General features: G+C 47.9%; 1 protein-coding gene across 1 annotated transcript; it reads right to left on the bottom strand.

Annotated features, from left to right (window-relative positions):
* Window positions 1-1,305: 1,305 nt before the first annotated feature.
* On the bottom strand, window positions 1,306-1,980 carry NOG (noggin). Its single transcript, XM_044422121.1, has one exon. The coding sequence runs from the start codon at window positions 1,978-1,980 to the stop codon at window positions 1,306-1,308; it is 675 nt and encodes a 224-aa protein (XP_044278056.1).
* Between the last annotated feature and the right edge of the window lie 12,233 nt (window positions 1,981-14,213).

Below are 14,213 nucleotides of genomic sequence, written 5' to 3'. Positions count from 1 at the left end.
CGCCTTCTTCCAGAATGGGTGACAGCCAAGTCCGGGGCCGGGGAAGAAGCGAGAAGCGAAGCGAGGAAGCGGCATGAGAAAGCAAAGTCACCGGCCAGTCCCGCCGCCTCTCGCCCTTCCCTCCTAATCCCCCCCGCCGCCCGCCCCACCTGGCTCGCTCCAAGACGCGCGGCGCGGGTCTCCCGCACACACTTGCTCGGCAATCGATCCGCCGCAGCAATCGATCCGCCGGTGGGGCTGGCTTCCGCGTCCACGTGGATGATGCAGCGCGATGAGGACGGGCCCGAGCGGCCCCCGAAGGGTCACCGAGCAGGAGCAAGGCGAAGGGGGCTCGCGAAGCGCCGCCAGCTCCCTCCCGGCGGCTCGACGCCGCCCCTTTGCGCAGCCAGCCTCCCTCCCCCCGTCCGCAGCCCCGCACCGAACAGAATCCACGGGGCTCGAGTTTTAGTGGTTGACTTTAATTCTGAACTGAACTTTCGACTACAAGGGAATGAATATAAAGAATAAATAAAAGACCCTCTTCCATTTACAGAAGATTAAAGACATTTAAAAAGTTCACTATATACAATAACACCGTCTCCTAAGCTTTTATTATAACCATATCTTGACGTCCATGAAAAAAATCCACACGTGACTCATTCATACATTTTCCGAACAATGGAAAATATATTTTATATATATATATATATTTGTACATACATATATATATATTTATAAAATGTTTCTTTTCTTAACAAAAGTTCACGTTCTTTAAAAAAAAAGACTTCGCCAAAAAAAAAAAATCTAAGAAAAAAGCGAAGTTTTCTTGGGGGGTCGTTTGTTTTGCCATTCCCCAAACGCTTCTCTCTGGAATATAAATTAAAGGGAGGAGGGGCGGGCGGAAGACGACGCCTTCAGAGCGACGATCAAGGCGAGCGCTCTTAAAGATACAGTAGGCGAGGATGCGTTCACGGCGTTAACACTGACCTTTTCCATGCGCGATTCAAACGGGGGTGGCGGGCTGGGCTGCCTGTGTTCTCTCTCCGCGCACACGCCCTCTCTCAGTCCGGACGCACCCGCCGCAGGCACAACAAGGTACAGTCCGACCTAGCGCTGCGCAGTGCAACGGTCAACCCCAGAAGCCGAAGCGCCCGCGTTTTCGAGCCTAGCAAAGTCCGCCGCAGTCTGGGCTTATTATGGGGGGGGGCGGGAAAAGGGGGGGCGCACGACTTAATTCTGTTTGCAGCGGTCTGTCTTTCGGGCGGCGGCGGCGCTGGGAGTGAAGTGCACGTGGAGCGGCAGCCGCTCCCTTCCCCCTGCCCCCTCCTAGCAGGAGCATTTGCACTCGGCGATGATGGGGTACTGGATGGGGATCCACGTGCAGCGCTGCCCGCCGCGGCGCTGGCACCTCCACCTCAGGATGGTCAGATGCACCGACTTGGCGGGCTTGCACACCATGCCTTCCGGGACGGAGCACGACCGCTTGCTGAAGCAGCTGCCCACTTTCACGTAGCGCGGCCAGAAGCGGCTGCCGAGGTCGTTCCACGTGTAGAGCACCGGGCAGAAGGTCTGGGACCACAGCCACAGCTGCAGCTTCCGGCGCAGCTTCTTGCTCAGCCGGTGCTTCTTGCTGGCCTGGAGGCCCCCGTCGTAGAACTCCAGGCTCTTGATGTCGCTGGGCATGGCCCCCGACGGCCGCTGCCGCAGCAGCAAGTCCAGCTCGGCCAGGTCGTCCCCGCCGAGGCGATCGTCCGGCAGCGAGGCCGCCATGAAATTCGGGTCGAAATGGGTGCCCAGCAGGTTCCGCAGCAGCGTGTCGTTCAGGTCCTTCTCCTTGGGGTCGAAGATAGGATCCGGGTGCTCGATTAGATCCACCAGGGGCAAGTTGTCGCTCGGGGCCGGGCGGATGTGCAGATAGTGCTGGCAAGCGCCCTGTTCCAGCCGGAGACCCAGGAGAACCACCAACGCGTAAATAGTCACCAACCACTGGGGCTGATCCATCCTCGGACAGGCGGAGGGGAAGGGGGAAAAAGGGGGCAGGGTTCACCCAGAAGTGGGCCCGAGCAAATGCATCGGAGACGCTTGCGCGGGGAAGGAGACGAAGGCGTCGGGGTATCCAAGCAAGGCGCGGCGGGATCGGCCCCCGCTACCCCCTAGATGCGCCGCTCGGGATTCACCTGGAGCAGCCGCTGCCTTGCTGCAAAAGCCTCTCCTCGTGTCTGGCGAGGATGCAACAAAACAAAAAGCATAGAATCAATTAAAACCCACCCCGTGCGGAGAGCTCGGACGCCTCCTTAGCTGGGCGCGATCACGCCTCCCGTCTCCGGGGCTTGCGGATGTTCTTCCGTCGCTCTGCACAAGCCTCCGCAAAGTTCCCCTCCAGTTGCCGTTTCTCTGCAGCCTGCAGCACCACCGCCAGCATCAGCCGCCGCCACGCACGCTGGCACCAGTGTGTCTGCTTCGCGAGGATCCAGCGCCTTTAAATTTCCTGCACTTTCTGCCCCATCACTATGGAAACCTACGACTCGCTCTGTGCAGGCAGCTCTCCTTAAAAGAAAACGAAGGCGAGGAGGGGGGCAGGCGAAGGCGATCCCTTCACTAGCAAAGTCCCACTGCGGAGCTCAGGTCCCACAACCTCCGAGCCATCCACCAAGGGGGGCGAGGGTCCCTCTGCGTCCCGCCGCAAGCGCGCCCTTCACGCGTGGCTTCAACGGGGATGCTCGGCGCGGACGGCTCGCCTGTGGCCTTCTTGCAGCCGGCAGTGCCCGGTCTTCGTTAGCTCCGCCGCCGCCCTTGGGCATTCATTCCCAGCCACCCCGGCTGAGCAAAAAGTTGCAAGACGGCGTTGGAGATTCGCTCCCTCCCACCCTCTCGAGCAGGAGTTCAGTTCCGGAGGCAGGAGATCTCGGCAACCTTGCAAAGCATCTAGGTGCTCCACGTGCGTCGTCCTGGCTGCTTGCTTCTCTCTCGCGCGCTCGCTCTCTTTGCACTCGCCCCCCCTCAAACTCTTTCCCCTCCTCTTGCTTTTTTTCTTATTGCCCTGCTACCTGGTGGCTGCTGCATTTATTTGCGCGGCTCCACACATGAGCCCGTGATGTAATTCATAAGCGCTCTTGTTGGCTCCCGGCCCGAGAAGTTCTCTGCAGACGCCTCCTCTCCCCAAGCGTGAAATTGCTGGCTAATGCTAATTCAAGCTGGAGCAGAGCGCCCTCTGCTGGCGCTTGCTTGCACGCCGCTCTCCTGTGTCCGACAGGATTTCGTGTTTAATATTCCAGGCATGGAGAAGGAACGAGGTTGTTACACAAACTATCAGGAGGCCTGAATGGAGCTCGCCCATCATGCTTTGTTCCCACACAGTTCTCATTTTCTTCGAAGGCCAACAATGCAATCATTCACACCCAGGCACACAGTGCTTTTTTGCAGGAAGCATCTTAGAACCATGCCTGTACACTCTTTCCTCCAACTGGCATGGAAGGAGAGCTCCCAGTTCCCTTAAATCAGAGATAAGCAGCCTGGGGTGCCAGAGATGGTTTGCACTGCTGCTCCCCTCATCCGTGGCCACTGGCCATGCTGGCTGGAGCTGAAAGGGGCTGTAGTCCAAAACTGGGAAGGTGCCAGGTTGTTCAGCCCTGCCATCCACTGTTTCTTCCATTCACTGATGCCTTCAGGAAGGGTTGCTCAGCTTTAACTGATGTGATGCAGAGAAATCATTTATATTTATCTTGATTTTACCTTCCGTTTATTGCCTGGAACTCCTCCTCAAATTTCTGTCTGCTCTGGGATGCATCATCAGCGTGCTGCCCTTGCCTTCACCCCCTCGTGGTCATGCTCAGCTCCTTCTCTCTCAGCTCTCGCATCCTGAAACTTCCCTGCCTGGGACCCTTTCTGTGCCAGCGCTGCTCCTGCTCAAACTCTCCCACCTGCCCCCTACAGCCCCACTGCCCTTCCTCTCTTACTGCCCCAGGCTTGGAGGAGTCTCTGGGAACACAGTAGGGAGGAAGAGCTGTCCGCCCCTCCAAGGTGCTCTTCTTGAAGCTCTTCACTCTGCAATGCCTGTTTCCAAGTCTTATTGCAGCTTCCCCAATGCAGTGTCTTCTGGATGGCTTGGACTCAAAACGTCTATCAGCCCCAGCCATAATGGCGTCATCAGGGATGATAGGAGCTGTATTCAAACCATCTGAGAAGCATCACATTGCGTACGGCTTCCTTACGGCAACAAAGGCAGTAGCCAACCCTAATAGGTATCTGCAGCAATGACCTGTTCTCCTGTTTCTCCATACTCCCTGTCCCCCCACCCCACTTCCTTCCCCTTCCTTTGTTGTTTCCCCATGTGGCATTTTAGAGTGCAAGCTCTTTGGGGCAGGGACCTGTCTCTTGTACTCTGAAAAACACCACGTACCAAAACGGTGGCAGAAAGGTAAGTGCCCAAGGCTGCAATCCCATTGAATTCAGTTAGGTTTACTTCTGAGTATACATGTATAGGATTGTACTGTAAGGTGCTGGGTTTAGATAAAGGCTAGCCCAGGTTGAAATCCTTGTTCCACCATGAAGCAGCAATGGGAAGGTAATGGGAGGAGATGTTCACCATTTTTGAATGTACTTTTTAGAATGTACTTTTTCTCAGTTTCTGGGGAAAATCAGCCATCCTAGGATGCAGTCGAGATACTTGCCTGCCAGAGAGGGACAGATAAAGCAATGTTCTTGCAGGAGGGATGGGAAATTTGTAGGTAAAAACATCTGGAGGGGTTACAGTTCCTATCATCCCTCACCATTGTCTATTGTGACTAGAGTTGACGGGAACTGTAGGCCAAACCTTCTGAACGAACAAATTGCCTACATCTGTTTTACAACTCCTTCTCTAACTAGTATGAAGGCTTGTAACAAACAAACACTGAAATACTATGCACTGTATCCAGTGTTAGTTCAACTTAGAGTAGACTCATTGCAGTGACTGAGTTTTAAGTTAGATTAACATTGAATGCCATCCCAAGAGGTTAAAACAAGGTATGCATTCAGGAAAAACATGGGCTGGGTAGAAAACTCCTTTCTGTTCCAGAAAAGGTTAGACCATTCCAGACTTTTCATTTGGATCCCTGCCCCCTGCCATGAATCTTCCAGGCCGCTCAGTGGAATCTATTCTGGATTCTGAAGATCTGACCTCGCTTCAGCATTAATGGAATATCTATGGCAGGTTCTGGGGGTTCCTACAATGTGGGAAATGCCAGCGCCAGCGCCAGGGTTTCCCTTTGGACAAATGCAGAACCAAACTGGGCCATTTTGTAAGCAATCAGTGTTTATCCAAAGTGAGACTGGTGTCTTTGAAAACATCTCAAACAGAATTTGAAAACATCTCTTCCAGAATTTTAGGAGTAAATGAAAGGGATAGAGGAACACAGATAATGCATCTGGAAAATTTGATACATCCCCTCCACCCGCAAGCTCTCCATATATAAGAAAAACGCCCAGGAGGGTGTAGGGTGTGTGCAATTTTGTGACAGACAGTTCCAGTTTTCCAGTTGTAAATAAATTTACAAGGGCTTTCCTTTTCACTTCCAGTCCAGGTGCTTTGGAGCAGGAGGTAGGAGGAGCTCATCAGAGGCCGCTCCTCTATTCTCACAATGTTTTGTTACAGTGTTTTATTAAATCTCTCCCAGCACTTTGTCCCTGGCTGCTTGGTAGTGCTATCTCCTAAATGTAGCTTCTGGAAAGTTATAATAGGGAACACTATCAGTAGGCAGTGATGAGCTTATGCTTCTCATTCTGTAACAAAGAGACAAGTTGGATCCAGATTTAGCCACCCTTAGAACAGAGCCATTGAAATCAGTGACACTTAAGATGTCACTTAAGATGCATACCTGTCTTACACTTCATTGATTTCTGTGTCTGCTGTGACCATGACTCTTCTACTTCCCCTTCCTCTTCGTCTTTGTCTGCATTCACATCCTATTTTTTCCTTGTAAGGATGCCAGGAGAGCTTACATAGTGCCATTTTATCCTCACAACAACCCTGTGAGGTAGATGACTGGCCCAGAGTTACCCAGTGCGCTTCATGACTGAGTGGGGACTAGAACCTGGTCCCCAGTCCAATGCTCTCAACACCACACTGGCTCTCAGTCAGTCATTAGCACTGACTAATTCTGGATCCAACCATTATGTGGCTTTTACCAGGATGGTGGGTTTTATAGTTGCAGCAAGCCCTGTTTTAAAGACTATGTGAATGTAGCCCAAACACAGAACACAATTAATTGCCCACGATGTGGAGGGAATTGTAAAACTTTACAATCGTCATACTTGAAAGATTTTCCTTTAATTGCACACATGTTGTACTGTGAACCCGTTCATATGTTTTCTCAATGAAGTGTCATCCATGTGTCTATGCGATTTAAAAAAAAAATCACGTAGTTTCTGTGACTCTGGTGTTGACTGATCAACAAACAAAAAAGCTCCCATAAAACAGTTTTTCACCCATCATAACCATGTGCATCATATTTATTTATTTATTTACTTACTTACTTCCTTACTTACTTACTTTGTGGCTCCAGAAAATCGCACAGATGTGTTTTTTAGCATTATTATTTTCACTGTTCATTTACAAGTGTGCCAAGTGTACTGTTCCAGCTGTCCGATGCACGTACTCTTGCCCGATCAGTGTGCATGTATGATTCAGCTGACAAAAGCACAGCAGCAAAATGGTGTGGTTAATGTATATTGAAACTAACAGGTAAGATTGCACAATTAGTGCACAATCGCCAGGGACTGATTGTCCAATTGTGAATGAAAACGTACCTGAAAAAGGTGGCGGGAGCAGCAAAAGAGTGGGGGGGGGCAGTATCTTCCCCTTGGCAACGTGATCCTGTCACTTTTAAGTGTTGGATGGAGAACACCAGCATCCTCCACTTCTTTAACACTTCCCTGAGTCTTCAGCTATTCCAGAAAGGGAGATGGTGGCTCCGGCATGTTTGGTGCCGCCTCCTCAGAGCCCTTGCTGTTGCCAGAGAGGGAGATGGAGAGGGAGAGGGAGGTGAACCAGTGGCAATTGCTTGGTGCTACTTTGGCGTGGCAAATGTGCAGGGGCTGTCACACGCACTGGTGGGGGCAGAACCGGGGGGGGGGGGTCTGCTCTTGCCTAGCAGCTCACTAGCCAGGCCCCAGCCACCATCATGAAAGTGCTTTCCTTGGTTCAGAAAATGTGGCAACCCATTGTGGCCCAGCGATTGCTAGAACAAGCCAGGGTGAGTCAAGGTAGCATGGCATGTTGCTGAAGCATGAGCATCCCTGCAAAAAGCAGTCTGGCTTCAGCTGACACAACCCACTGTGGCGAGTTACCTACCATGGGTGGTCCAATTGTACAAACCAGGTCTGTGGCTCCCACCATGACCCAGTTATGCACCATTGTGAATAGCATATATAAGAATGCACTTTCCCTTTGCTTGCATAAGATAGTCAACAAAACGTGGAGCAGGGAACCAGACTTGCTCCTGTTAAAGTTTAATAGAGCCTCCGCTCTCTTTAGAGAAGACGGCTCACATGATTCCTTTCAAGCATCTCTTGAAGTCAGTCTAGATTGTATCGAAAGAATTAGTGACATGATAACAGCATCCATATATTGGTTAATATTTCTATGGCTGTGTAATATATGAGAACTTTATCTGCTTGTCCCAAAAAGGAAGGAAGGAAGGAAGACAGACACAGACACAGCAAGCAAGCAAGCAAGCACCAATTTCATTTATAATGAATTTGCACATTGTAATTGATACAGGCAAAACACATTTTGGATCAAGAATTATTATATGTGTCATCACTCATATAGATAAATCTAAGTATGCTACTGAAGTATGCTTATCTAAGGGTGCAATCTAATGCATGTTTGGACAGAAAAAAAGTCCCAAAAAATCCAAGCCAGCTATGTTGTGAGTTAAACGATTTTTTTTGTGTTTAGCATTGCATCCTAAGCATTTCAAATATTTCACCTGCTAAAGTGATCAGGAATTCTGGGTTAAAATTCCTTGGAAACATTATTTCACTTGTTTCATTATTTTATTTCCCTTCAGATTGCTTACAAAGGTGAAATATTTGAAATTGGGCCTTTCTATTTCAAGGTCTAATTTCTTAACTTACATGGATCGAATGAAATAAAATTGTATTGGGCAAGCACAGAAGTCAATAAAATATTTTTCAACACAAATTTAGTAAGTCATAGATGCATAACTAAATAAATGAATAAAATGTATGTATTCATCTATTTTATTTATTAATATAGACACAAATTTAGTATAAAAGTTAAATTTTGTAAGAAGTTTCAGTATGCTAACTGGGGACTCTGCACTCTGTTTGGGGATGCGACGCTCTTTGTCTTGGTACGTTTCTTTCAAGTGGGAGTGGATATTAGCCTGTCCTCACATAGGCATGCGGTGAGTGGTATTTTTAAATTTAAAAATGTTTTTCAATTAACTGGTAGGTTTGCTTATCAACAATGTAGGTTAACAGAGAGAGAGAGAGAGAGAGAGGGAGAAGCAATCCAGTACCTGTACGGTCAACAGAATTAACTAAGATTTGGGGTGGGGAGGGTGCTAAAGATATTCGTGGTTTTTCCACTTTTGTGGTGGTCCCGTGCCCCAAACTCCTGCACATGCGGAGGTTCAACTGTAATTTAAGAAACAGTGCGATAACTTTGATATGTAAATTTATAAAAGTGAAAGTATAATCGATTAACACACGAGTATGGCACATGGCATTGCTGAAAAAGTCACCCCATATTGCATGCCTGGCAGGGTGACTGAGAAAATGGTTACTTTTTACTGTGTTAGATAATCTTTTATTACTTACATAAGTGATAGTATGCGCTCCTCATGGCCTTGTACACCACATCAAATACTTGGGAGAGACGCCGCAGGATGGAGATGATCTGGATTTCTCTTTCCCTTGATCCCGCACCATTGATCTTGTCACAAGATGATAAAATTGTCTCTGTGTTAAGTTGCGTGTTCTTAATTTCACAGCTGATATATACTTGGTCCTTTCTGTGATTTTGTTTTTGTTTGCTTTCCCTTAAAATAAAAATAAAATGATATATGATAAATTGGTACCTTGGTGCTCTGTAGATATTCTGCAACAGATCAATACAATCCAGTCTGGTTTTATTTTAACAGATTTGGCTTTTCTTCAGTGCACAAGAGCTGATGATGCAGCAGACATGCTGTGCTTATAGGTCTGAAGGCGGCTGCTCTGGGGCTGAAATCTCAGCTGGCATGCCCAGAACTGAGACGGGCCTTACATGCATGGTGTGGGGCAGGTGGGGGGTAAGTTCAGGCAGGTGGGGTTTGGGACCAGAGTTGGAGTGAAACACTGATTGCCCCTAGTTTGTGAGGAGAGCAACTAGTCACCACCACACCTAATGTTGACCTTCCAAGTTCTTAGGTCATTCCTGCTACTTGTAGCTCCACATCAAACCAATAACAAAGTGAACAAACCAACTTGTTGGCCATGGAGTAAGCCAGAATTAATGCACCTATTTCCTCACCAGCAGTATGTAATGTTTGCACGATATGATGTCACCCTCCCAGAGAGCCTATGGCGAGTGGGGTAGCATATAAAGCTAAACAAACTGCATGTTAGCATGCATATTTATTTATTTATTTATTTACTTATTTATTTGTTTATGGATTTATATCCTGCCTTTTTCCTACCAAGGGCTCAGGGCAGCTTACATCTCCTCCTCCTCCATCTTATCCCCACAACAACAACCCTGTGAGGTAGGTTGGACTGAGAGTCTGTGACTGGCCCAAAGTCACCCAGTTGGCTCCATGGCTGAGCGGGGACTAGAACCCAGATCGTCTGAGTCCCAGTCCCACGCTCTTAACCACTACACCTCACTGGCTGACTGAAATCGGCCACAAACAGCTCGCCATTAGGCCAAATATCTAAATATAAGACCATTTGAAGTTCAGTCCCACCATTTGTAAGTCCCTGAACTCGGAGGCCTATGAACATGCTATGTATGGCAGGAGAGGTGGCACATGCCACCTTCATCTCCCCAACCTCCTGCCCTGTATGTTTGCTTGATGGGCTTTTCTGGCAGCTGGTGACTGTGTGGGGAACCTTCCAAGGATGGGGAACCTCTATCCCAGCCCTCCCGGTCTCTATTCCTAGCCCACTGGAATGCCCCTCTGCAGAGAACAGCCAGCACACTTCCCATACCAGCTCCAGGGACTCAGTCCCCCACTCCAAGATCAGATTGCTGTCCTCCAACTAAGATCTGAGAATCTGAAATCCTGGATCGCTCCTCAGACGATGCCTGGCAGATCCTTGAGAAATACATACAGTAAAACCATAAAATGCAATCAGTGATCAAATGAAAAAAGGCACATTAGTAGTTATGCATCCAACATGATGGATAAGGTTGGTAAGGGGTAGCTAATCCATGTTAGGTTATCTTGAGTAAATACAATGTTAGACACACTTGACTGTTTACTTGTAAACAGCTTGTACAATTGAATGTTTGCAGGACTGAGGTGAATGGCATAGGATGAGGTTATTCAATTTGTTCTTCGCCACTTTTATAGATTTGACAGCCTAACAGCCATAGAAGCGATGTTTCTTAAGCAAACAAAGCAAAATGGCAGGCGTGTTAGGGTTATGCTTTTGATTTTGAAGTCAGGCATCTGCAGTACAGTTTCTGCCCTCTCATTTTATCAATGGGAGCATACCAGTTGGAGCCCCCAGACATTTTGCTGAAAATGTCACTCGATAATCCAATCCAAATCTTCAGAGTTCAGAGTCAATATTGACATTCTGAGACCTATCTGGCCATTGATCTTTTCAAGACTCGGCTTCCCCTTTTCTGTCTGCTTTTGCATGTCATTCAACCTTTCCTTGCCTCCGTTTCTTCCTTTGAAAGTAAGCATGGCTGGTTTGACATGCTCCAACACTCCGTGGAGGAATTAAACAATAACAAACGTCTAATAACTCGCAGTGAACTTTTATCCTATTTTCTTAAGCCCTTCCAATGCTTTTCATTTGGGTATGATCTGATAAGAAATATGTCACTCCTGCCTTTATCAAAATAAAAATCCCTAGATGCAGAGTGTGAGAGAAAGAGGCTGCTGACTAATCGGTGGGTAAGCGGTAGAGGACGTCACCGGCCGAAAGTGATAGAATAGTTTTTGTGAGAGTCGCACCTTAGAATGTAGACAGAGATGGATGGAGTTGGCAGGGGACCTGCAGCGGCCGTGATAAACGGCCTATAAATACAACATTCTTTTGAAACTAAACTTCAAGATGAATTCTCTGGAGTTGAGTAAATCCTGGGAAGACTGAGGAAATCAAAATCAACAGCAAACAGGGCAACTCTTGAGCCGCAGACACAAGTGACTTTCAAGGAGTTCTTGCTGTGAAATTTCAAAACCAGGTGCTAGAAAACACACAGCCTACGGCTTCATATGCTGGTCTGCTTTTCATTTGCCATTACTCCACATTTGCTTCAGCAGGGAGAGAAACGTGGTAGAGCAGTGGAGATGCAGACCTCTGGTTCCTGTTCAACAATCCAGGCATGATGAAAAGGGCAGGGCAGGGCAGGCCCAAGCCGCTTTCCTACCTGAGGCAAAGGATGAGGTGTGTTTGTGCCCCCTCTTTCCAAATCGCTGTCCATAAAACTCAAGGGCCATCAAATGATTTTACCACCAGAGGGAGAAAAACCTACAAGAACCTCTCCCCATGCTGGGATTGAAGAAGAATGCCACAATTGATGAAAAATAGTCCCAGCCTTGTTTTGTTTTCCCCCTTTCATGGCACCCCAAGTCAGTTCTGCTGCATGAGGCATCTGTCTCACTCTGCCTAAAAGTCGAGCCAATCCCCTTGGAGCCATGTATGGCATTTCTAATTGATGTGTAATCTTTTACATGCAAATACAGATGCACTGTTTTTCTGGTCAAACTGTAGTAGTGGTTTCTAACTGCACCTCTCCACATACGTTTTCACACATGCGTGTCTTGGGCAAATCTGGGTTCTCTTTGGTCCTTTCCCCCCAGTTGCATTTCCTCCTTTCCAGTGACGTCTAGGTGGCCAGCTTAGCTAACTCCTGTAAGGGGGGAATTATGAGCAGAACCTCCGAATGGAGGAGGCTACATCACGTCATGGTTAAAATAGGCTGCAGCCTGAGCCTCTGGGCCATTTTTGGGGATTAGCCCCTGTTTGTGGCATGCAGGAGGCAGAAGACTCCAGAATGTAGTTCCGGAAGGGGCCCCGCAGCACATGCAGGCATGAGCCCCTGGGGTGCACAAATGTGCGAGCTGCAGAAAAGGGAAAGACTCCTTTGGAAGCATCCGAGTCGTGAATCTGTTGGCCTGCCCTCACATAACTGCCCCAAGCACCAGTCCATTCTTGCTTCGGCCTTAAAAAGAAGAACAAAAAAGCTCGTGGTATTCAAAGTCCGCTCCCACACCCCCTGAAAGGTGGAGACTTGTGTCTTGGGAGCGGCATTTGTGCATTTGCTCCTGATAAACTGTTTATCTTAGTTTTTATGTGGGCGCCATGCAGCAAGCTAGTCAGAGACCAGACTTTTGAGTGTTTGTGTCTCCGTTTTGAAACAGGGAGCAGGAGATGACAAGGTATTTATACCTTTCCTTTTGTCTTTATATGTCATAGAAGGTGGACTTCACCATCTCTTGTCTGTCTCTCTCTCTCAGCAGTATCTTTTGCAATAAATTCTGAGTGCTGCCATTTTCTTGGATGTAGCCCCATGTGGCTAAAAGATAGAAGGCAAGGGAAAGAATCTACACACACACACCCAGAAAGTCAGCACCAAAGTAAACAAAACCTTTTTTAAAATAAACCTTTCACTCCTACTTTTATATATTCTTTCTCAGCAATGATTGAGCATGTAAAGATGAATGTAAATGGTAAGATCAGAAGTGTTTGGGAATGGAGGACAAGATCAAGTATGTATTTTAGGATACACGCTGAAGATTTCTTCATATGGACTGAGCACAAGTTAATTTCTTCGTCATATTTTGAGTATGCCCTCAACTAGTTCCCAATGCAGTTTCTTTTGGGATATTTCACAAATAGCTGGCACAACCTGAATTTGGGGATAGATCATCTCCCAGCTAAGGCTCAGCACCCAAGGACTTCCTCTTTCCCTAGGTACCATGCATTAGGCTCTTCAGTAGAGGATGGCCTGCAGGTACCTCACTTTTCTAGGGTGAGGCAGGTGGGGTGGTGGCACCCCAGCTGTGGAGCATTCTCCCACTGGCATCTAACTTACGGTTCTTTCAACACCAGCAGAGGCATTATTTTCTCAGCTTCTAAGATACATAGATTCATAGAATAGTAGGGTCAAAAGGGGCCAAAAAGGCCATGGGGTCCAACCCCCTGCTGGTGCAGGATGCCAAGTCACCCCATCCCACTTAGATGACTGCCCAGTTTGCCTTGAATGCCTCTAGTGTGGGAGAGCCTGTGACCACTCTTGGCAGCTGGTTCCACTGTTGCATTGCTCTGACACTGAGGACACTTTCCGGGTGTCCAGCCTGAATCTGGTGTGCTGCATTTTAAGCTGGTTGTTCCATGTCCTACACTCAGGGGTGAGTGAGAAGAGGCCTTTTCCTTCCTCTTTGTAAGGTACTTGTAGAGTGCTATCATATCCCCTCATAGTCTACTCTTCGCGAGGTTGAACATGTCCAGCTCCCTCAGTCTCTCATTGTAGGGCTTAGTTTCCAGACCCTGGATCATCTGTTTTGCTCTCCTCTGAATCCTTTCGAGCTTTTCTGCATGTTTTTAAAACTTGGGTGCCCAGAACTAAACACAGGATTCCAGGTGAGGTCTGACTAGTGCAGGGCAAAGGGGAACTAGTACCTCTCTTGTTTTGGAAGTGATCCTTCTATTTATGCATCCCAAAACAGCATTTGCCCTTTTTGTAGCTGCATCACTTTGCTGGCTTATATTTAGCTTGTTCACATCAACTCCAGGGTCTTTTTCTTTTTTAGTGCCGTTGAGTCAAGTATTCCCCATCTTGTAGTGAAGCATTTGGTTTTTCCCCCTAGGAGGAGAACTTGGCATTTGTCCCTGCTGAATTTCATTCTGTTGCTTTCCACCTAGTGTTCTAGCTTGTCTAGGTCACCCTGGATCCTCTTTTTGTTTTCCAGGGTGTTAGCTAATCTGCCCAGTTTTGTGTCATGTGCAGATTTAAGTATCATTCCCTGGCCTTCCTCATCCAGATCATTAATAAAGCTGTTGAAGAG

This window comes from Varanus komodoensis, unplaced genomic scaffold (genome assembly GCF_004798865.1).
Source record: "Varanus komodoensis strain SLA01 unplaced genomic scaffold, ASM479886v1 scaffold12, whole genome shotgun sequence".
NCBI lineage: Eukaryota > Metazoa > Chordata > Lepidosauria > Squamata > Varanidae > Varanus > Varanus komodoensis.
This window is presented reverse-complemented; position numbering and strand designations above follow the sequence as displayed.

Bases quoted from the DNA above. Each gene is read 5' to 3' on its own strand.
- NOG (XM_044422121.1), bottom strand. From the start codon at position 1,980: ATGGATCAGCCCCAGTGGTTGGTGACTATTTACGCGTTGGTGGTTCTC.